The following is a 22,175-nucleotide window of genomic DNA, read 5'->3' on the forward strand; positions in this document are numbered from 1 at the left end:
CACTCAGCAGGCGCAGACTCAGTCTCTGCTCTGGCTCCGCCCTTGCTGAGCCCCACCCCATCTCCAGTTGACTCCGCCTCCTCCCCGCCCGGCCCCATACAGGCCCCGCCTCCTTCTCCTTGCTTCACAGGTTAGGTCCCACCTCGATTTGGCTTCACCGAGGCCCTGCGGGTCACCCCTTCAACCAGGCGCAGTCCCCACCTCCAGCTGGCTTTGCCTCCGCCAGCCCCGCCCCACTTCCCGCCGGCCTCGCCCCAGTTCCCGCCGGCCTCCTGCCCCAGGACAGCTTGGAAATGATTAGATCAGGTGGGGCTTCCTCCTGAAATTTGGGCCCTACCCTGGGAAGCAGCCACCCTTAGACTGACGTCAGATCTGGTGAGACTGACAAGCCTTTCCTGTGCCCTTTGGATACCGGGGCCTGGACATCTTAGGCGCTCAATAGACAGCTAAGTAAATCATGATTGCTTTATTTGCTGGGCTGCTGCCTCTCAGCAGATTCAGGGGTCGTACAGGGCTGGTTATCATACACTCAGTAGGAGTGCCAGGGCTGTACCCCTGGAGCCAGACAGCCTGGCTTTGAATCTCAATTTCTCTCTTTTCTTGCTGTGCAACCTTGGCAAAGTGCTTACCCTCACTGTGAGTGCCTCAGTTTCCTCATAGCCTCATTGTGAGGAAAGAATAAGTCAACATAAAATGCTTAGCACGGGGATTGGCAGAGTAGGCGCTCAGTGAAAGTGAGCCTTCGTGACTGCGAGCCTTCATGACTGCTGCAGCTCAAAGACTGGCTCCGTGTCTCTGGAGGAATTGTCTCTCACCCTGCCAAGTAGATGCACATTGACATGGAATGGATGGTGTCTGCTGTGGTTCTAACTCCTTATGCCACTATTCCAGTCTGTAAGTATGCATGTGTGTGCAAGGCATATGCTCATGACAGTGGCTGAGTGTACTCCTCACTGTGACCATGACTTGTATGACTGTGCCTGTATTTGAGGAAGCCCTGGCCAGACCCAGAGTGCATTAGGTTCTCAATGTGTGCATCCCAATGTGTGGCCAATCACCACATGCTCTTCTGCCCACACCACGCTCCCTGCCAGCCAGGGTAGCATCGACATTTGAACTCCACAGCCATCTGTGCCCGATCTTCAAGAGAGAGGGCACCCTGCAGGCTCAGGGGCCCACCACCAGGCGTGAGCTGGATGGAGAAACTGGCAGGGTTAAGGATGAGGAGAGCTTTGGGGTGGCTGGGGCGGCGGACACAGCGGCCATGACCGGAGCACAGGGCGTGACTGCAGAGAAGGGCCCCATTGGTCACGTTCAGGATGAAGGGTCCCAGTGTAGTGTCCACATACTCCTTGATGGCCTGACATGATTCCTAGGTGGGAGGGGAAGAGAGTGTCAGGGACACCATGGCCATGCATGGACCTATCTAGAGCACTGAGGCACTCACCTGCTGGTCAGCCAGGACTTTGAGGGTAGAAAGGGTAAGCCAGGGTCTCCCAAGTCAGCTTAATGTCCCCACCCCTCCTACACCCCTACCCTAGTCCCACCCCCATGCCAGGCCTAACTCACCTTGGTTCTTGTATTTTCCCAGCTCACCCAGAGCACCACTCCGGCTGCCCCCTGGGCTGCACTCTCCCCCAGGCTGTGCTCCAGCTCATCCTGGGAAGGAGACAGCACAGCTGTTGGGCCGCCTTCCTTCCCTGTGGCGGATTGCTGGAACACCATTGGATGGGACAAATAATTCATAACCTTCACCTGGGGCTGCTCTGGCCATAGGGCCAGAGGCAAACTGCTTCCTCCCCTAGCCAATGAATTCCATGCAGACAGGGACTACATCATAAATGTTGAATTGCCTGTGGCAAGCACAGAACTTGGCACAAAGTATGCACTCAATGGATATGCAAATGGGCCGGGATGGTGGCTCACGCTTGTAATCCCAGCACTTTGGGAGCCTGAGGTGGGAGGATCACCTGAGGTCAGGAGTTTGAGACCAGCCTGGCCAACATGGTGAAACCCCATTTCTACTAAATATACAAAAATTAGTCAGGCATGCTGGTGTATGCCTGTAATACCAGCTACTCAGGAGGCTGAGGCAGGAGAATCACTTGAACCCGGATGGTGGAGGTTACAGTAGCTGAGATCTTGCCACTGTACTCCAGCCTGAGTGACAGAACGAGACTCCATCTCAAAAAAAAAAAAAATGAATGAATGGATGAAAATGTCCCAAGGCTAAAGTGCCCCAAGGCTGGATCTAATATCTGACAAGGCAGGTTGACAAGGTGGGTGGGTTACAGAAGAAGACTCACCAGGGGTAGAAAGTGGTTTGTCATGTCATAGAAGATCTGCACATAGGGCAGCACTGGCAGATTGGGGGCCCCAGCAGCCGAAGCCACACGGAATGCCTCACCCACACGGTGCTGCACATACATTTGTGACTTCCCTGTGCCCTCCAGCACTGCAGGCATGTAGATGCTGGGGTAGAGGGCACGGCTCTGGCCCCATAGCCACCCTAGCTGGTCATTTTGGGCACGGATGCCTGATGGGCACTCGCCTGTGTAGTTGGGGCTTAGAAAGTCATAGTTGTAGCATTCAGGGAAGCCATAGAAGCCCCAGAGGCCTCGAGGACGAAGTGCCTGCCCCAGCTGGAGGGTGCCTGCCATCCAGGCCCGTGCAGCTCCCTGGAACTGGTCCTGGGCTACTGCCTCCACTTGAGAAGCTGGCCACTCAGGATGCTGCGCCTGTACCAGTGCCCGTGAGCGCTGCCGGTAAATGTCCTTGGTGTCCCAGTTGAAGGCCCAGCGTGGGCGCCATGCCTCCCAGTCGATGACTGCCAGCCCTGAGAAGTCAGAAGTAGGCATGGCAGCCAAGATGTCCTGGAATGTGCGGGCCAGGTGGGCAGTCAGGCTGGCATTCTGGGGCAGACCACCAAACACAGGCTCCCCAGTGGGTGTGTAGTAGGGGTAGGTACCCAGCTGGGAGCTGTAGAAAATTGTCATGTCAGGGCCTCGGAAGGTCTGCCCTGGGTTGGCTACCACATCGAAGACACTGACATCCACGTCCACGCCGTGCCTGTCCAGGCACCACTGGGTGTTTGCGTTCCAGACGGTGGTGAAGGGCCGGTTGGGTACCAAGGGGCCCCTGGAGCCTTGGGCCATATCGAATAAGGCCAGGAAGAGGGCGCAGATGGGAAGCAGGTGGGCTGCCATGGCATGGGATTGATCGAGGGCAACCTGGCCAGAGGAGGCAGAGCTGAGAACCGGCTGCAAACTTTCTGACCCCCTCTCCAGGGCTGGGGGGCTAAGCCCTTGTGCATTAATCCACCCCTGCTCTGGTTTCCATTAAACATTGACCTGCAGGGCTCCGGGAGGGCAGAGGATGGAGGGGAGCATGGCTGCTGGAGGACCCATCTGAGTTGCCTCTCAGACCAGGCCTCTGCCATCTCCCACAAGCCTCACTCTGGCCTAAGCTTGTCCACCCCCACTTCCCCGTGAGCCACTGAAGCCATGACATCTGTTCTAGCAAGACTGGCTGATAGCCATGCCCTCAGCCCCCAGTCTGACCTGACCCAGGGGAGGAGGCTTTCCTGTCTTTTCCACCAGAAATCCTGGCAGCCATTGGAAGAAGATCCAATGGCCTCAGTGACCAAGGAGAGGTTAACCCAGCCCTCCTGTATACCCGCCAGTCTGCCCGCTTGTCCCTGCTGACCTCAGGGCTGAAGGGCCTCATCCTCCAAACTTCCTGACCCCAGGGCGGGGGTCTAAGCAGGGCCTGGCCAGATTCCGTGCCTCAACTCTCACCCAAGCTGCACCAGAGACTCCTGGAGGAAGGAGCCGCTGCTAGAAATTCTGAGCTTTTGTATGGGTCACCCCACCCCGGCCAGGGGCGGGTCAAGGGGCGGGCCTTGGATTGGGAGGCCCAGCCAGGCCAGGCATCCGGGCTACCTCAGAATCCCTGGCAAAGGGCTCTTGGCTCGGGGTGAGTCTGGGCCAGCAGTGGCCCCTCCCATGCTGTTAGCACTAGGGCAGGGCTTGGTGGCGCTACCTGGGCTAGAGGGGGTGAGTGGGGGCAGACCTGGCTGGGCAGGCCTGTTTGTGACACTGGAGACTGGGTTCCTCAGTGTCTTGTGCTCTGGGAGTGTTCTTTCCCCATGTGGCTGCATCTGACATTGATGGGCCCTAAGCCCTTTACCTTTGTGGATCCTTTCCTCCTTAAAACAAAAATTTTGAAATATTGTCAGGTGTGGTGGCTCATGCCTATAATCTTAGCACTTTGGGAGGCTAAGGCGGGAGAATTGCTTGAGCCCAAGAGTTTGAGATCAATCTAGGCAACGTAGCAAGACCCCATCTCTAAAAACAATTTAAAAATTAGCTGGGTGTGGTGGTGTGTACCTGTAGTCCCAGCTACGTGGGACACTGAGACAGGAGGATTGCTGGAGCCCAGGAGGTCATGTCTGGGTTATGCTATTATATATTAATTATTAATATATTCATATTATTCTTCTGATTAAAAAGACATTTTTGTGGGCCGCTGAAAGTACTGTGGCCCTAGGCCTTGGGCCTATTGTGCTTAGTGGATAAGCCATCCCTGTTGTAGGGACCTGTTTCTGAAAGTCACTGTGTTCATGAAGTCAGGGCTGTGTCATCACCCTTTGTATATGTTCTGGGACAGTGATTGCATCTTTGTGAAGCCCCACTTAGTGACCATCTGGGCCTCTGCACAAATTCCAGTGGCAAGTAGGTATCAGTGTGGGACCCAGTGCCTGGGACCGGGTGTGTGAGCCCTGCTGTCTTGTGAGCATGAGACACCGTGTTTGTGTGACCATGCGTATGAGCTGTCAGTGGGCACATGCTTGTTCATTCATTTGTGGTTTCACTTGTTCTATGTGTGAAAGGAAAATATCTTGGGCCCGTTCAAGCTGGGAACTGCTCAGGGCAAATCTGCCTCCCATTCTATTCAAGTCATCCTTTCGCTCACAGAGATAGATTGCCTCCACTGCCTCTTTTGGAAAGACTAACCAGAAACTCAAAAGAATGTAACCATCTGTCTCTCACCCTCTGAGACCTGGAAGACCCCAGTGGCGGGGGTGGGGTGCGGTGGGGTAGGGTGTGTGCTTGCTTTGAGCTGTCTCTGCCTTTCTGGATGGAACTAAAGTACATCTTACATGTTGATTGATATCTCATGTCTCCCTAAATATATAAAACTAAGCTGTGCTCTGACCACCTTGTGCGCATGTCATCAGGACTGCCTGAGGCTGTGTCACAGGTGTGTCCACAACCTTGGCAAAATAAACTTTCTAAATTAACTGAGACCCATCTCAGATTTTCTGGGTTCACATTTTAATAACCATGGGGAGATTCTGAGTGGAGATGTTCCTGACCTTTAACTAATCTCCTATCTGTGCTTGGTACCAGCATGAGCTAACTTAATGGCTCAAACCAATAGGACAATTTACTGAGGTCTGGGAGAACCCCCTCCAGAGAATCCTTGAGCTCTCAAAATTTGGTTGAGATCTAAAGTTTATTTTGCTGTATAACTCCTTTTTTTTTTTTTTTTGGAGTTTTACTTGCTTCCAATAGGAAGGCAAGTTTTCCTGCTTCCATGATGATGGAAGGCAGGTAACTCCTTTATAGAGTTTGAGCTCGCTTCCAACAGGGAAGATGAGTTTTGTTTTTGTTTCTTCCTGCTTCTAGGATGGTAGAGAGCAATTTACCCTGAGACCCATCACTAGGTAAGAAACTGGCTTGGGATTCTGTCTTGCAAATTCCTCTTAAATGATTAAAGTTAGCATTTAACAGCCAGCTGTTAATTTCTGCTTACACTTACAGCGCTCAGAAATCATATAACTTGTGTGATCATTGTTAGTGTAGCAGCATTTTGTCCTAGCTGAAATATGGTAATAAGATTAGAAAAATTTTTTTTTGCCAGGTGCAGTGGCTCACGCCTGAATGTCAGCACTTTGGGAGGCCAAGGTAGGCAAATCACCTGAGGTCGGGAGTTTAGGAGTTCGAGACCAGCCTGGCCAAAATGGTGAAACCTGTCTCTACTAAAGAACACAAAAATTAGGCCGGGTGCGGTGGCTCATGCCTGTAATCCCAGCACTTTGGGAAGGCGACGCGGGTGGATCATGAGGAGTTTGAGACCAGCCTGGCCAACATGGTGAAACCTTATCTCTACTAAAAATACAAAAATTAGCCAGGTGTGGTGGCAGGTGCCTGTAATTCCAGCTACTTGGAGGCTGAGGCAGGAGAATTGCTTGAACCTGGGAGGCAGAGATTGCAGTGAGCCGAGATGGCACCACTGCACTCCAGCCTGGGTGACAGAGCAAGACTCTGTCTCAAAAAACAAAAAACAGAAATTATCCAGGTGTGGTGGTGGGCGCTGTAACCCCAGGTACTCAGGAGGCTGAGGCAGGAGAACCACTTAAACCCGGAAGGCAGACGTTGCAGTGAACCGAGATCACACCACTGCCCTCTAGCCTGGATGACAGAGTGAGACTCTGTCTAAAAAAATAATAATAATAAACTGCTGTAATCCCAGCACTTTGGGAGGCCGAGGCGGGTGGATCACGAGGTCAAGAGATCGAGACCATCCTGGTCAACATGGTGAAACCCCGTCTCTACTAAAAATACAAAAATTTAGCTAAGCATGGTGGCGCGTGCCTGTAATCCCAGCTAGTCAGGATGCTGAGGCAGGAGAATTGCCTGAACCCAGGAGGCAGAGGCTGCGGTGAGCCGAGATCGTGCCATTGCACTCCAGCCTGGGTAACAAGAGCGAAACTCCGTCTCAAAAAAAATAAATAAAAATAATAATAATAATAATAAGCTGCATGCAGTGGCTCTCGCCTGTAATCCTGGCACTTTGGGAGGCTGAGGTGGGCAAATCATTTGAGGTCAGGAGTTGGAAACCAGCCTGGCCAACATGGCGAAACCCTGTCTCTACTAAAAATACAATTAGGCAGGGCGAGGTGGCTCACGCCTGTAATCCCAGCACTTCAGGAGGCCAAGGTGGGTGGATCACCCGAGGTTGAGAGTTTGAGACTAGCCTGACCAACATGGAGAAACCCCGTCTCTACTAAAAATACAAAATTAGTAGGGCATGGTGGCCCATGCCCTTAATCCCAGCTATTCGGGAGGCTGAAGCAGGAGAATCTTGAACCTGGGAGGTGGAGGTTGTGGTAAGCAAAACTCTGTCTCAAAAAAAAAAAAAAAACAAAATTAGGCCAGGCGTGGTGGCTCACGCCTGTAATCCAAGCACTTTGGAGGCCAAGGTGGGCGGATCATCTGAGGTCGGGAGTTCAAGACCAGCCTGACCAACACGGTGAAATACCATTAAAAAAAAAAAAAAATTAGGTGGGCATGATGGTATGCCCTTGTAATCCCAGTTACTTGGGAGGCTGAGGAAGGATAATCGCCTGAACCTGGGAAGCAGAGGTTGCAGTCAGCTGAGATCATGCCACTGCACTCCAGCCTGGGTGAGAGTCAGGCTCAAAATAAATAAATAAATAAATAAATAATTAAAAATCCAAAATAAATAAAAAAGAGGGGTGTTCAGAACAAATCATAAAGTCCGACCATGTCATGAACAGCCAATGTAAGTCACAATAAGAGGACTTACATATATTTTTAAAAACCTAAAAACTCTTTTTTTTTTTTTTTTTTTGAGACGGAGTTTTGCTCTTGTTACCCAGGCTGGAGTGCAATGGTGCGATCTCGGCTCACTGCAACCTCCGCCTCCTGGGTACAGGCAATTCTCCTGCCTCAGCCTCTGAGTAGCTGGGATTACGGGCAGGCACCACCATGCCCAGCTAATTTTTTGAATTTTTAGTAGAGACGGGGTTTCACCATGTTGACCAGGATGGTCTCGATCTCTTGACCTGGTGATCCACCCACCTTAGCCTCCCAAAGTGCTGGGATTACAGGCATGAGCCACCGCGCCCGGCCCCTAAAAACTTTTACATAATCAAGTTGTCATTGTTTTTTTTTCAGGGTGAAGTTTTGCTCTGTTTCCCAGGCTGGAGTGCAATGGAGTGATCTCAGCTCACTGCAACCTCTGAATCCTAGGTTCAAGTGATTCTCCTGCCTCAGCCTCCTGAGTAGCTGGGATTACAGTCATATGCCACCATGCCTGGCTAATTTTGTATTTTTAGTAGAGACGGGGATTCACTATGTTGGCCAGAATGGTCTCGATCTTTTGACCTCGTGATCCACCCGCCTCAGCCTCCCAAAGTGCTGGGATTACAGGTGTGAGCCACCGTGCCCAGCCTATAAGTTAATTATTAATGTCAAAGACACACTGATGCAAAACCAGTATATGGGTCCAGTATCAGATTAACAAGGTTTTCTTGAAGCAGTAACCAACTCCTTAATAAAGGTTATAAAGGTTATAAAAGGCTTATGGAAGTTATATTTTATAACCAAGATTAAATTTTATAATTGTTTACAAATTTTTGAAAAACAAATGTAATTGGCTTCATGCTGTTTTTACTAGGGTTTCTCATTTAGAAAATAAATCTCCTCTCTCAAAGAATGAAGGTTTTTGCTTTTTTTTGAAATTCTTGAATTAACACTTTGGTTAAATAAATGACTTTACAATGACCTGTAATCCTACTTTGTAATGTCAAGTGTTTTAAACCTTTTATATTTGACAAACTTTCCAAAATCAAATTATAAATTATATCTTTTTCTAATCTAATTAATCCATTAATACATTAGGTTCCCTAAAGTCCAAAAATAAAGACATAATTTGGCTTATTTGGAATACAAATTATACAAGAAACATTGTCAAATATGAAATGGTGTTTGGTTTTCTTTGGGCTGTATTTGTATAAATATGCATTTGGTATGTGTTCCAAAATTATAGGAAATTCCTGTAATTCTGATATAACTTAGTTTACATTGTCAGTAATAATCATAATTATGTTAAAATTATTATGTGCTACAGAGGCAACAAATTTTCTTGTCAAATGTATCTTTTGATTATGGCTGCCTTAAAACTTCTTTTTCATCCATGGACAACTGTTGTCTTATTTTAGTCCTCTTTAGAAGGTGGTTTTATAATCAGCTATAAAACTTTTTTATTTATTTATTTATTTATTTATTTATTTTTGAGACGGAGTTTCGCTCTTGTTACCCAGGCTGGAGTGCAATGGCGCGATCTCGGCTTACCGCAACCTCCGCCTCCTGGGTTCAGGCAATTCTCCTGCCTCAGCCTCCTGAGTAGCTGGGATTACAGGCCTGTGCCACCATGCCCAGCTAATTTTTTTTGTATTAGTAGAGACGGGGTTTCACCGTGTTGACCAGGATGGTCTTGATCTCTTGACCTTGTGATCCACCTGCCTCGGCCTCCCAAAGTGCTGGGATTACAGGCTTCAGCCACCGCGCCCGGCCTATAAAACTCTTAAATGTAGGTTTCAGCCGGGCGCGGTGGCTCACGTCTGTAATCCCAGCACTTTGGGAGGCCAAGGCGGGTGGATCACGAGGTCAAGAGATCGATACCATCCCGGTCAACATGGTGAAACCCCGTCTCTACTAAAAATACAAAAAATTAGCTGGGCATGGTGGCGCGTGCCTGTAATCCCAGCTACTCAGGAAGCTGAGGCAGGAGAATTGCCTGAACCCAGGAGGCAGAGGTTGCGGTTAGCCGAGATAGCGCCATTGCGCTCCAGCCTGGGTAACAAGAGTGAAACTCCGTCTCAAAAAAAAAAAAAAAAAAAAAAAAAGTAGGTTTCTTATAACTTTGGAGATCCTGACATCAGAATAGAGGAAAACCTTTCAGGACTCATGGAGAGCTAAAACGTTCATGAGTATCAAGCAGGATGGGAATTTCACTGCATGGACTGAACCAATCTCTTTGACTTTTTACTTAAAATGTTTGCTGATCCTATGTTTTGTTTTTCAGAGTCTTAAAACTTTTCTTTTAGCCAGGCATGGTGGCTCACGCCTGTAATCCCAGCACTTTAGGAGGCTGAGGCAGGCAGATCAAAAGGTCAGGAGCTCAAGACCATTCTGGCCAACATGGTAAAATGCTGTCTGTACTAAAAATACAAAAATTAGCTGGGTGTGGTGGCACATGCCTGTAATTCCAGCTACTCAAGAGGCAGAGGCATGAGAATCGCCTGAACCCAGGAGGCAGAGGTGGCAGTGAGCCAAGATCACACCACTGCACTCCAGCCTGGTGACAGAGTGAGACTCAATCTCAAAAATAACAACAACGAAACTTTTCTTTTGAGCCGTGGACAGCTTTTAACAATTTAGAATACTCCTATGAACAAAATTTAGAGCGTATTTGTTTCTCTCTACCTGATTTCTCCACAATTTGGAGAATATTTGTGAATATTCTTAACTTACGGCAATACAGTTATTTGCATATAAGTGCAGTAAGAATCTGTTTCGCTGGGCACAGTGGCTCACTCCTGTAATCCCAGCACTTCAGGAGGCCAAGGTGAGCAAATCACCTAAGGTCAGGAATTCGAGACCAGCCTAGCCAATATGGCAAAACCCCATCCCTACTAAAAACACAAAAATGAGCTGGGGGTGGTGGCACACATCTGTAATCCCAGTTACTCAGGAGGCCAAGGCAGGAGAATCGCTTGAACCTGGGAAGTGGAGGCTGCAGTGAGCTGAGATCATGCCATTGCACTCCAGCCTGGGCAACAGAGTGAGACTCTGCCTCGAAAAACAAAACAAAACAAAACAAACAGAATCTGTTTTCATTTGTAAAGGATACAACTGGAGGAACTGGTTATTTGACCAAGGCTTTGACTGGAATGTTGTGCTTTCCTTTAAGAAATCAAACGTTAACTTATGGAACCAATAAAACCATTGGGAAAACTGGCCTCATATTTCATATACACAGTTCCTGTACAGGGTTTCTGACCTGTGGTGAGTAAAGAATGTCACTTTCTGACAGGCACAGAAGCCCCAGGTTTATCTTGGAACTTCCAAGGAGAGGAAATTCCACCTAACCCATGGGTATTTGATGGCACAAATCCATGGCTGTGCTGGGCTTTAAAAAATCTTATCTGAAATTCCTCTTATGGAACAAAATAAATTATTCTTGCTGCACTATATACAAATATTTAGGCCAAGTATAATAAGCAAACAAGTCATATCATAATTTGTCTTTAGTAAAATGGGAAACTGGAGAGAGAATAAAATTATGTTTCAAAACGAATGTACACCTGTTGGTAGATTCTAGTCTTAACTGTTTTTTTGCCCCAATTTTTATTATTTTCTACACTTTGGACCAAATTTTTCTTGGCTACCAGTCTTCAAAAATAAAGTTTTCAATTTTCTTTCCTTCTTTTTTTTTTTCATTTTCCTAATTTGGAGTCACTGAAAACTAAATTTTCTGAAAACGGTGCTTTCTTAAAAGCCTGTGAACTGAAGCCAGACAACTTACACTTCAGAAGAAAATAACAGTAATCTGTTTACATATATAAGCCTTTCATACCTGCTCACTAATGTATGGACTTCAGAGTAATGTGGCCTATATTTTTCCAGGATTGCTCTTTTTTTTTTTTCCGAGCTGTAGTTTCACTCTTGTTGCCAAGGCTGGAGTGCAGTGGCACAATCTTGGCTCACTGCAACCTCTACCTCCCGGGTTCAGGTGATTCTCCTGCCTCAGCCTCCAAAGTAGCTAGGATTACAGGCATGTCCCACCACGCCCAGCTCATTTTTGCATTTTTAGTAGAGCTCATTTTGTATTTTTAGTAGAGATGGGGTTTCACCATGTTGGTCAAGCTGGTCTCAAACCACAGGTGATCCACCTACCTCGGCCTCCCGAAGTGCTGGGATTACAGGCGTGAGCCACTGCGCCCAGCCTGTTGTTTTTTGTTTCTTCCTTCCTCCTCCCTGTTTTCTCTTCACAGGACATGAGACTTCACAACCTGCTAAAAATAAGCTTTCCAGACCTATCTATCTGGCCATGAAAGATCAGTTGAAACCTGAGACCAGAGACTAATCTTCTCGCAAAATGCTTTCTCCAAAATATTTTAAAAAAGAAAATGGGGGAAATGTGGGAACTCAGGGCAAATCTACCTCCCATTCTATTCAAGTCATCCTTTTGCTCACAGAGATCCATGCATATTCTGATTGCCTCCTTTGGAAAGATTTACCAGAAACTCAAAAGAATGCAACCATCTGTCTCTCACCTATCTATCTGTAACCTGGAAGTCCCCAGTGCTTTGAGCCTGGGAGCTTGCTTTAAGCTGTCTCCGCCTTTCTTTCTGGAACTAATGTGCTTCTTACATATTGATGTCTCATGTCTCCCTAAAATGTATGAAACCAAGCTGTGCCCCAGCCATCTTGGCCCCATGTCCTCAGGACTTCCTGAGGCTGTGCCATGGGCATGTCCTCAACCTTGGCAAAATAAACTTTCTAAGTTAACTGAGACCTGTCTCAGATTTTCTGGCTTTACAGCTGATTCAGAAGCTGGTTACTGAGACCTGCTAGGTGCTTAGGCCCAGACTTGCCTGCCAGGGTGGGGTGAAGGAAACACCTGTCCCTGCCCAAGTGACTGCTCCTGGATCAGAGTCAAGTCTTGAGACTGAGCCAGGCCACCCCTGGCACAGTGGCCATTGAAGCAATGAAACTCACCTTAGCTTGACTACCACCTGGGCTTGGTCCTCCAGGCTGCCTGGGATAGAAAAGCTGGCAAGGGTGAGGGAAAGAAGGGCCCAGGGTGCTGGGGACAGGATGAGACTTGTGCACAGGATCAAGCCCCAGAAGTGGTGGCTGCTGCTCCTGTTCAGGTCCCAGATTAATGGCCATGTAGGCCCAGAAGCCTGGCACAACTCTTGAGGGTTGAGAGAACAAAACATTAAGGCAGCCCCCGGCCCCTCTCCTTGAGGATTCATGCCACCTCCTGGTGCCCCCAGAAACCTAGTGATGCAGTTGGCATAATCCAGGCAACCACCAGGCCAACATTCTCCAGCTGGCCTGAGTCCAAGGCAGAAGCTCTAATGGTGGAACTGCAAATAGAAGCTGAGGGTGCCTGAAGTCCTCCTCCACCCCAGTGCCCTGCCCACCTACAGGGTCTGCTCCTACTGGGCTGGCCAGATTGGATTGGTACAAGTGGTGTGTCTATGAGTGTGTCTGGGGTCCATCAACTTGATGGTCCAGTCCTACCTGCTATCTCTGCTGTGCAACACCTGAGCCTCTGATCCACATCGCTCCCCATTACCTTACTCCTGCCCACTCCCCACCTTCTCCACAGAACAGTGCTGGCTCTCCCTGAGTTGCACGTTCCCTAGGACTGTCTTCCAGGTCCCCTGGGGGAAGAAATGTGAGGTTCATATAGGCTTGTATGGAGGAGGTCACAGCTGGATGGGTAAAGGTCACAGCTGTGCAGGAGTGGTCACAGCTATTTGGAGAAGGTAACAGCTGTGTGGGGTCATACATGGCAGGGGTTAAGGGGATATAGCGGACATAGCTAGGTGGGAAAGGTCACAGTGGTGTGGTCTGGATCACCTCCGTGTGTTGGGTATGGGTAGGGTAGCTCACAGGTATGCATGGGCCACATTTGTGTGGAGGGTTCACAGGTGAAGGAAGTCACAGGTGTGGGGGACAGGCAGCTCCTTTCTCCTTTCTTGCTCTCCCTTTGTTGAGCACCATAATCTTATTGCTGCAACTTTTTTTTTTGAGACACAGTCTCACTTTGTCATCCTGCCTGGAGTGCAGTGGTGCAATCTCCACTCACGGCAACCTCCTGGGCTCAAGTTATTCTTGTGCCTCGGCTGACCAAGCCGCTGGGACCACAGGCATGGACCACCACGGCTGGCTAATTTTTGTACTTTTATTAGAGACAGGGTTTCAGCATGTTGGCCAGGCTGTTCTTGAACTCCTGGCCTCAAGTGATCCACCCGACTCAGCCTCACAAAGTGCTGGGATTACAGGGGTGAGCCACCGCACCCGGCCCATCATTTTATTGACCAACACCTGAATCTTCTCTCCAGCCTGGCCTCCCCACACCATGGCCATGAGCACCTGAGACCCCTCCACTTCTGTGTCCACCTCCTTCTTTAGTGTGTGAATTTACCAAGTCACCTTCCCGGTGCTGCCACCTCACTCTCTCCTCTTCTCTCTACCCATCACAGGCAAGAGAGGTGAGGGAAGGATGTCTTTACAGCCTGGGTTAGCACTGGCTTGGCCAGGCTTCTTTCTCCCATCTGGCATCTTGGTCTTCACATCTAGTGTGCATCTACCTCTACTCTGTCACCCCCACAAGGACAGGGGTCTTTGTTGGTGTGGTTCACGGATGCATTCCCAGCACCCAGGCCAGTACAGGCACACTGCGTGCTCAGTGTTTACGGAATGGTGAGGCCGTCTCCACCATCAGGCCAAGTCAGGCCTGGTGCTGCTCTAGGGCTGCCCTTCCTGCCTCTGCCGACAGCAGCCCCTAAGCCACACGTCAGCCCTGAACTCCATGTTCACCTTTACCCACTCCAGCTTCCTCCAGCCTCTGCCCAGGACTTCTTCCCAAGCATCGAGCTGCCACCCTCACCTTTCAGAACCCAATGTGGGAAGCACCTCCGAGGGCATCACCCCTGCTTCCCTGCTGCTGGCTGCCCTTGCCACTCAGTGGCTTCTTGAGTCGGTCTCCCCAGAGCCAGAATCTCTTGAAGCAGGGCTGCGTGATGAGTCATCATGGACATGGATGGGACCCCAGGTGCGGGGTTGCTGGCTGAGGGGAGGGGCAGAATGCACTCCCGTCAGAGGCAGGGCCAGTGAAGCAGCTCAGAGCTGGTGACTACTCTAGCTGCTCCTTCTTTCGTCGGGGAGAGACTAGCCGTGCTCTCCCACACCTAGGCCCAAGATGCTTCCTTCTAGCCCCATCAGGCATCTCCAGAATGGGACAGGGACTGAACCTCAGGATTCAGATCCCAACCCCCTGCCCACCTCCCACCACCAGATCTGAGGGAGGGCTGTGACCCTGATGAGAGGTGCATGTGACTGGAGTCCACTGCCCTTGGGAGCAGGGAGTGGAGGAGACACACTTGCCTCTGGAACCAGCAGGGAAGATCAAACGTTTCTCCCTGGGTTGGCAAGGAGGATGGCATTGGCCCAGCTGCAGGGACAGGGGCAAGTGGTAGCAGCATAATGAGCCCCCTCCCTCACACAAGGTGAGGCCCAATTCCCTTGCAACCAATATGGAGAAAGCAAGGTCTTTGGTGTTGGGATGGAATGTGGGTCCCTCCACTCCCAGTGGCTCCTGACCCAGCAGAACAGTTCCAGAGTGGGCAGCTCTGGGCCCCCAGGTCTTGGTGAATACATCTTACTTGAGAAGCCCCCAGCAGAGGGTTTCATAGAGACAGAGCTGAGCTCAAACCCCATGGGAGATTCTGGACTCTCTCACATACTCTAGCCCAGGTACAAGTTCCAAGCAGAGAAGCGGTTGTTTTCTATTTAATTTACAAAAGAGACCCCAAAATAATAATAATAAACTATCCAAGGCAAGAGAGTAGGGTCAGGTCCTCCCCAGCCCAGCTGTATCCTCCTTCCCCTCTGGCAGGGAGAGAAGGGGCCTCCCAGAGGACTTCCCCTCCCCCTTAGAACAGGGGGCTGCGAGCTGGTATGGATGCCCTCCTGGGCATCCTGCGGGCTCTGCCCACTCCAGACTCCAGTTTGTCCACCCCCTGCAGGCCCCTACATGCCTAAGAGAGCCCTTGTGGTAGAGGCCAGTCGGCTGGGCAGCTAGGCAGGAGACCCCTACAAGGTCCAGGAAAAGGCCAGGGCTGCCAGAGCCAGCAGACTGGTGAGGTGGGACCCAGCCCAGGCCTCACTGGCTCTCCCAGCTGCCTGCCTATGGTCCCACTGGCATTGCTCACCACCCCAGCCCAAGTAGCACTGGCAGCGGAAGTGTGTCTGCAGGTGGTGACGGTCAGCTGAGCTGAGATTCCCCACAGGTCGCAGCTGGGGCTCACCAGGTGCACGGCCAGGCACTAGGCGGAAGCTGTTGGCGCTGAGATGCAGAAAGGTACTGGCACTGGGGTTGCGGCGCACACAGCGCCCATGGCCATGGCATTGGGCCCAGCTGCAATATTGGGTGGCCCAGGACACATTGACCACGTAGGGGACCAGCAGCCGTGTCAGGTAATCCTTGAGGTACTGGCAGGTCTCCTGGAGGCAGAAGCCAAGAACCATAGGTCAGAGTCAGTGTCTCAGCCCACAGGCCCAGACGGAAACTCTGTGTCCACACTGTGATGACCATACCTTATTTTAACTGCACACATTTGTGCGTTCAATCTGCGCCTCAGACACACAGTCCCTCCTCCTGCCGAGAAGTGGCTGGGGGCAGAGACCGGAACCCAGTTGGGCAGATGGGGAAGGGTGGAACTCAACAGCTGTTCAGGACAGCATTTCCTCTTTCCTGAGAGCAGGGCAGGGGTGACCTCCTTCTCTGTTGGGGCCCAGGATGCCTCGGGTGGGAGACAGACAAGGGGACTGAACTAGGTTTGCCCATCTGAGGTTGGTAGCCAAAGGCCCTAACTCTCTGCCTGTCCCATAGACTGATCTCTGGCAGGCTGGGTCTCACTTACCGTGCTTGTAGTGTACCCTGCGTCGCCCCAGAGGATGACACCAGCTGCGCCCAGGGCTGCACTCTCGCCAATGGTAGAGATGAGGTCCATCTATTCAAGAAAAGGGATGGTCACTGGGGAAGACTGAGACCACAGGGTGGCAGGCACAGAGAGGGCAGTCAGGCACCAGCCTGTTTCAACCTGCTGACCTCCCAGCCCAACCCCATTTTCACCTCCAGGCAGAGGATCATCAGTTTTGCTTTCTTCTTAAATGTTTAAGTCCATTCCCACCCCACTTTTGGGCCTGTTTCCCAAGCCAAGGGCACACTCGAGCCTAGGGTGCAGCGATCAGGATGGACTCCAAAGTTAGAATGCCTGAGCCCCAGTCCCTGTTCTGGTCTGGATATGCTAGGAAGCTTTGGGCAAACTTCTCAGCACTTCTGTGCCCCAATTGTTCTCATCTGAAAAATGGGGATGATGTCAGCCTTTGAGTTTAGAGAGAAAATATTTGAAGGGATGTGGAGCAGCCAATAAACTATAGGTATATATAGTCCTATAGTGGCCCCTGGTACCCCAAATGTTCAGTGGATCAAGGAAGGAGGAAAAAGGCAGGGCCCTGGAGACATACCTCACTCAGCCCCCTGAGCCTGCGGCTATAGGTGGGCCGTGTGAAGACGTAGACTGGGAGTGCATAGTTTGCATGGTGGGTGTGAGCCACACGAAGGGCCTCCTGAACGCGGAACCTCACAAAATTGCGGCCATGGGCGGAGGAAGCGAGTGTCTCCTCCAGGTAGACAGACGGGAAAAGGGCCGTGCTGTTAGCCCACAGCCAGGCCAGCTGGTCGTTGCGGGCCACCTCAACATCAGGGCAGCGGCCTGTGTAGCTCTCCCGGTTCTGCACATAATCATGATTGTAGCAGTCAGGAAAGAGGTAGAAGCCCCAGAGATGCCGGGGCCGCACTGCCTTGACATAACGCAGTGTCTCCAGCATGAACTGTCGTGCTGCACACTCAAACTCATATTGTGCCTGCTTGACTACGCGGTCTGCTTGCCAGTCAGGGTGACGACTGGCCACCAGCTGGCGTGATGACCGGCGGTACACATCTTTGTCCTGCCAGTTGCGCACCCACACAGGCCGCCAGTCTTCCCAGTCAATAACTGCCAGCCCCGCAGGCTCTGGTGTCCGAATGTAGTGCTTCACGTGATCCCGCAGCATATCCAGGTGTGCCCAGAGGCTGCCATTCTGTGGCACACCACCATGCACAGATCTTCCGGCAGAATCGAAGCGTGGATACAGGCCTAGACGGTCGCGGTAGAAGATGGTGATATTCTGGTTCACAAAACCTTCATTAGGGGAGGCCTGCACGTCAAAGGCATTCAGGTCCAGTGGCACCTTGAGGCGTGGGCCACAGTCCTGTGTGGGCACGTCCCATGCCACCACAAAGGGGCGGCCCGTGAAGATGGGTGGTGCTGTGGGCTTGAGCTCCATGGCCCATGCCACCGCCAGCACCAGGGCCAGTGTGACGGCGGGGCCTGGGCCTGCCCACATGCTGGGGGCTGCAGGAAGTGTCACCTGCCTGGCACCAGCTCAGGAACTGGAAGAAGAGTAGGGGAGAACAAGTCAGTCTAGGGAATCCTGGAGGTGCCTACCTTAAGTCCCTCTATGCTCCGAAAGCCCATGCTGTGTGGGGCATTGTGCTCATGGCTGTAATAGCTTTGAGAGATCACAGGCCACTGCAGGGTAGGCAAGACACCCTGGGAACTCACTGCCAGAGCACAAGGCTCCTTCCTGGAGCAGGTAGCCTATGGCTGGGCAGAAATCTCTATTAGGTCTGTGACCCTTTTAAGAATTGGATAAATTGAGCTCACCAGAGTCACATATATGCCTGCATACTATGAAGTATATGGTTTCAGAGAACCCTGAACCCCTGATGCCCACCCTGTACACCGTGAAGAACCCTTGATCCAGAGAAACGATAGCATTTGGGTAAAGCAGGGTACAGCTCCTGGAGGCTAGGAAGCTGGAAGGAAGGCAGCCTCGAGGCTTCTATCTGTGTAACACCGACCCGGCAAGAATGAGGCTGTCAGTACTTTCTCTCAAGTGCTGACACTCTCCCGGCTTGGAGGAGGCCCCGCTGGGACAAAGGGGCAGCGGACCTCCCACGGCGGCGCCGGCAGACCAGCCCTTCCCTCCACCTCCACAGGGAATGCGCACGCCCGCCTCCCCCGCCCGGCCGCTCAGGGCTAGAGCGCGCTCCCCCTGGCCTTTGTGCGGGACCCCGCCCCCGCCCCGCACGTGGGGCCTGCGCCCAGCCGGGTGGGGGTAGGGTTTCTGGGCCGCCTCTCCGCGAGCACCCCCAGGGATTCAGACCCCAGCCCAAAGAGAGAGAGCCGCCAGGTTTGCACCGCCCGCCCTCACCTCGCGCGGGGCGCCACCGGGACCCGCGCCAGGGCCACCGCCATCCCGGGCCCAGCTCAGCCCGCTCCGGCCGTTCGCCCAGGCGCGGCCCCGGCTCAGCGCCTCTGCTGGTTCCGCCCCCAGGCCCGCGGGCCCTTTAAGACTCTACTGCGGAGGTGGGCCCGGGACTGGACTTGCGGCCGGGGCGGGAAGGTGTATTCCGCCTTTTTCGTTGCCAGTGCCGCGTTTCGGGCTCAAAGATCTCCAGGTCCTCTGCAGAGGAACTTGGCCACCCATCTGGGACCCTAAGGCCCCTCTGAGCAGGGCTTTCTGCGGGAGTCTCAGTCACGAGCGCCAGTCAGCCTGAAATGTTCCCCCTTGCAGTCCAAGGCCGGTGGTACAGTCCCGCCCGCTCCGCTGCGCCGCCAGCCCCTTAAAGGGACAGTGTGAGGGACAGGGTAGGCGACGGGGAGAACAGGAGGAGGTGTTGCCCTGCTCGGCCATCAGGAGGTGCTGTGGTACTCCGAGGTTGGCGGGGGCAGCACAGATCTGGCTCTGCACCCCCGAACGTAGACGCCAGCTGTGGGGCCCCTTTGTGTGGTAAAAGGGACTTTGACCTGAGGCGACCTCTGGTCTCAGTAATGCCCCGCCTCCCACGAATCAGGGGCCCCCTTCTCTGATCCGCTGTCTAAAGGAATGCCCCGCCCCCTGCCAGACTGAGGGAAGGGGCCAAGCACCGCTTCTTAGCCCGCCCGGGCAGGGCCGAGGCAGTCATTGTACTGGTACCCCCCATTATGGGTAGCGGCGTGGCCGGCGGGGCTGGGGACGGGGAAGCTTAGAGGGGTGTAGGGGGTTGGGCGCCCCCCTCCTTGACTCGCATCAGGGCGGGTCAGTCATCCCTGAGATTCTGTTCTTTTCTGCCCAGTCTCTGAGGTCCTCTCTCAACCCCGAGGAAGCTGCCACCCCTGGCAGCAGTTTCTGGCTGGACCTCCAAGAGAGCCAGCAAGAGGGTTCTCCCAGGGCCTCCACCCCGTATCCAGAGCCCTCTACGCTCCACAGGCCCCTTCTGGTGGGGAGCAGGCTTAGAGCTGGACCCTGGCGAGCCCCGTGCGAGACCACCTCGGCTCTTCCTAGGTCCGCTCCCTTGTGGGAATTCAGTTCCCCATAGGGCCCGCGTCTGCCCCGCCAGCCCCTAACCCTCCCAGGAGTCAGGAAAGGCAGGGAGCGCTGCTGCGAGCACATTGTGGGGGTACAGACCAGTCGTCTGCACTGGCTCACCTGTGTGGGAGTCCGTCGGCCCAGTAGGTCGGCGGCCTCCCTCCTTCCTGGGGTGAGCCTCTCCAGCTAGGCTACTTGCGCCAGCTGCTGCCCGTTGGGCAGCCCGCCGAGGACTTGATAAACCCCATTCCCTCCCATCCGCTCCCGCCTCCCATCCCAGCCCTTTCTCCTCACTTCCTGCTGCCCCCTGAGAGGAAAGGGCCAGGAACAGGCGCGGGAGAGGAGATCGCCTTGACCCTGTTTCCCTCCGGAATGCCTGCTGGCTAGCTGCCCTCCCCACCCTTCTCCTGAGTAGGATCTGGCCCCTGCCAGCTGCGCCAGGTGACAGGAAGGCTATGGGCTCAGGATCAGGTGCCAATCTCCCCCACACCCACAGCTTCCAACACTAAGGAACCCTTTCACTGCCCCCCTAGGGTTGGGGTCCATCCTCAAATCCAGTAGGGTGTGAGGATGGGTCAGGTGGTGGTGCTTTTGGGAGTCAAAATACTTGGTGGGTGTTCAGCTGATGGTCCCCCAGAGCAGGTGCCAAAGAAGGGAGCTAGCCCTGGGGGGAGGGTCCAGGGAACTTCCAGTAGCTGAGTCCATTTTTCTTTTTTTCCATTGAGAGCAGAAGCATCCCGTGTGACAGAGAGGACAATGTGTTGGTGAGTGTGACTGTGTAGGTTGGGGAGGAGGGGACAGGGGCTGGGAGGGTTCTGCAGAGTGCTTTCATACTGGAAGACATTCCTGGGTGGATTTCAGAATCTGCTACCCAGAGTAGAGGGCTCCTTACAACATGATGAGGAAAGGGGTATATTCCTCTAGGAGGGATGTTCCTGTGGCTGGCCCTAGGGAGGACTGCAGCAAGGTTCCAGCAGACCTCTCCAGGGGTGAAGCCAAGTCAGCCTACCCTCAAATCACCCAGAGCCAACCCCTCAGCAACCCAATGGCCCAATGCCCAGGAGCCTCTCCCCCAAGAGAAGGCTGTGTGAGGGGTAGGTGAATACCCTGGGGTCTGGCCCTGAGGACCAAGGAGTCCAAGACATGGTAGGGGAAGGTGCAGTGTCCCTGTGCCACTGCACTGGCTTCACAGGGGTCAGAGGCCTTGGAAGCACCATGGGTGGAGATCCCTGGGGAAACAAAGGCTAGGCCAGACTGTCCTAGGGCAGGGACACTTCCTCAGGCAGTCAGCAGGAAGGAAATGAGCACAGCCCAGTGAGAGAGAGTGGGGAAGTGCTGCCTGACCTCCATTGTTTCCAGCTTTGGGGTCAGCTGGGCAGGCCCAGCACAGGGAGTTCCCCCAGGCTGGGACAGTGGTGGTAGGAGATAGGATGCTATCTGGGATGGGAGAGCCCTGGCATTGAACAGCCAGTAGAGGGGGACCATGAAGGATGACAGGGCCTCGTTTGGCCTCCTATGAGGGGTATAGGGAGGCACCCCACTGTGGGTAACCTCCCAATATAGGCACCGAGGAATAAGAGCTAAGCAGAACTCTGGCACAGTTAGGACCTGAGGAATATCTCAATTTATAGTGTTACTACTCAGCTATTTCCTTTTATAGTCATATATTAGTTTATAGAATTAGGGCTTGAAGAATCCCTTTATATAATCCTCTCTATATAATCATACAATAGTTGATAGTATGAGTGCCTAAAGAATATTTCCCTACATATAAACCTATATCTTAGTTCATAATCGGAGGAATGCCTAGAGTGGACACAGTACAGAGCATGAATTAAGGAATAAGCAGCTTATAATCGGAGGAATGCCTAGAGCAGACACAGTGCAGAGCATGATTTAAGGGTAAAACAGTTATACCAGGACAAGAATCCATGGCCTAGGCGGCAGCGTTCAGTATCGTAAAGATACCTGTTGTATGGCAGACTTGGGGCAAGAGCCACTCCTCCTGATAAAGGAGTTGTAGGACCTTGCTCCAGTTCTTGTGGAAGGCTGCCCTCAGACCGGCAATCCACCTTGGTGACTGTGAACTTTATCAGCTCTTGC

General features: G+C 52.3%; 2 protein-coding genes and 1 long non-coding RNA gene across 5 annotated transcripts; 1 reads left to right on the forward strand and 2 right to left on the reverse strand.

Annotated features, from left to right (window-relative positions):
• Positions 1–451: 451 nt before the first annotated feature.
• HYAL1 (hyaluronidase 1) lies at positions 452–5,893 on the reverse strand. Of its 3 annotated transcripts, none has more exons than XM_064367127.1 (4): positions 3,706–5,893; positions 2,307–3,230; positions 1,570–1,713; positions 452–1,372 (listed from the first exon to the last, which is right to left on the reverse strand). In XM_064367127.1, the coding sequence occupies exons 1-4, from the start codon at positions 3,724–3,726 to the stop codon at positions 1,055–1,057; spliced, it is 1,407 nt and encodes a 468-aa protein (XP_064223197.1). In that variant the 5' UTR covers positions 3,727–5,893; the 3' UTR covers positions 452–1,054. The 3 variants fall into 3 exon arrangements, with proteins under 3 accessions (XP_064223197.1, XP_012323237.2, XP_012323239.2); XM_012467814.3 differs by having other exon boundaries at positions 1,570–1,659; positions 3,706–5,889; XM_012467816.2 differs by lacking the exon at positions 1,570–1,713 and having other exon boundaries at positions 3,706–5,892.
• On the forward strand, positions 5,621–12,381 carry LOC135270829 (uncharacterized). The gene is made up of 3 exons (XR_010338986.1): positions 5,621–5,728; positions 5,926–5,969; positions 11,870–12,381. It is a non-coding gene; the product is annotated as an uncharacterized LOC135270829 (long non-coding RNA).
• A 3,007-nt stretch (positions 12,382–15,388) lies between these two features.
• HYAL2 (hyaluronidase 2) lies at positions 15,389–20,296 on the reverse strand. Its single transcript, XM_012467817.2, has 4 exons — positions 20,193–20,296; positions 17,145–18,111; positions 16,538–16,627; positions 15,389–16,118 (listed from the first exon to the last, which is right to left on the reverse strand). Exons 2-4 carry the CDS (start codon positions 18,063–18,065, stop codon positions 15,708–15,710), a joined length of 1,422 nt encoding a protein of 473 aa, XP_012323240.1. The 5' UTR covers positions 18,066–18,111; positions 20,193–20,296; the 3' UTR covers positions 15,389–15,707.
• Positions 20,297–22,175: the final 1,879 nt, after the last annotated feature.

This window comes from Aotus nancymaae, unplaced genomic scaffold (assembly GCF_030222135.1).
Source record: "Aotus nancymaae isolate 86718 unplaced genomic scaffold, 86718_ANA_hifiasm-v0.15.2.pri h1tg000067l, whole genome shotgun sequence".
In the NCBI taxonomy this organism is placed as follows: domain Eukaryota; kingdom Metazoa; phylum Chordata; class Mammalia; order Primates; family Aotidae; genus Aotus; species Aotus nancymaae.

Bases quoted from the DNA above. Each gene is read 5' to 3' on its own strand.
- HYAL1 (XM_064367127.1), bottom strand. From the start codon at position 3,726: ATGAGGCCCTTCAGCCCTGAG. The intron at 3,231-3,705 runs GTCAGCAGGGAC...TCCTCTGGCCAG, and splicing joins TGAGGCCCTTCAGCCCTGAG to GTTGCCCTCGATCAATCCCA. The intron at 1,714-2,306 runs GTGAGTCTTCTT...ATGGTGTTCCAG, and splicing joins CAAACCACTTTCTACCCCTG to CAATCCGCCACAGGGAAGGA.
- HYAL2 (XM_012467817.2), bottom strand. From the start codon at position 18,065: ATGTGGGCAGGCCCAGGCCCCGCCGTCACACTGGCCCTGGTGCTGGCG. The intron at 16,628-17,144 runs GTATGTCTCCAG...TTTCTTGAATAG, and splicing joins GGCTCAGGGGGCTGAGTGAG to ATGGACCTCATCTCTACCAT. The intron at 16,119-16,537 runs GTAAGTGAGACC...TTCTGCCTCCAG, and splicing joins CAGGGTACACTACAAGCACG to GAGACCTGCCAGTACCTCAA.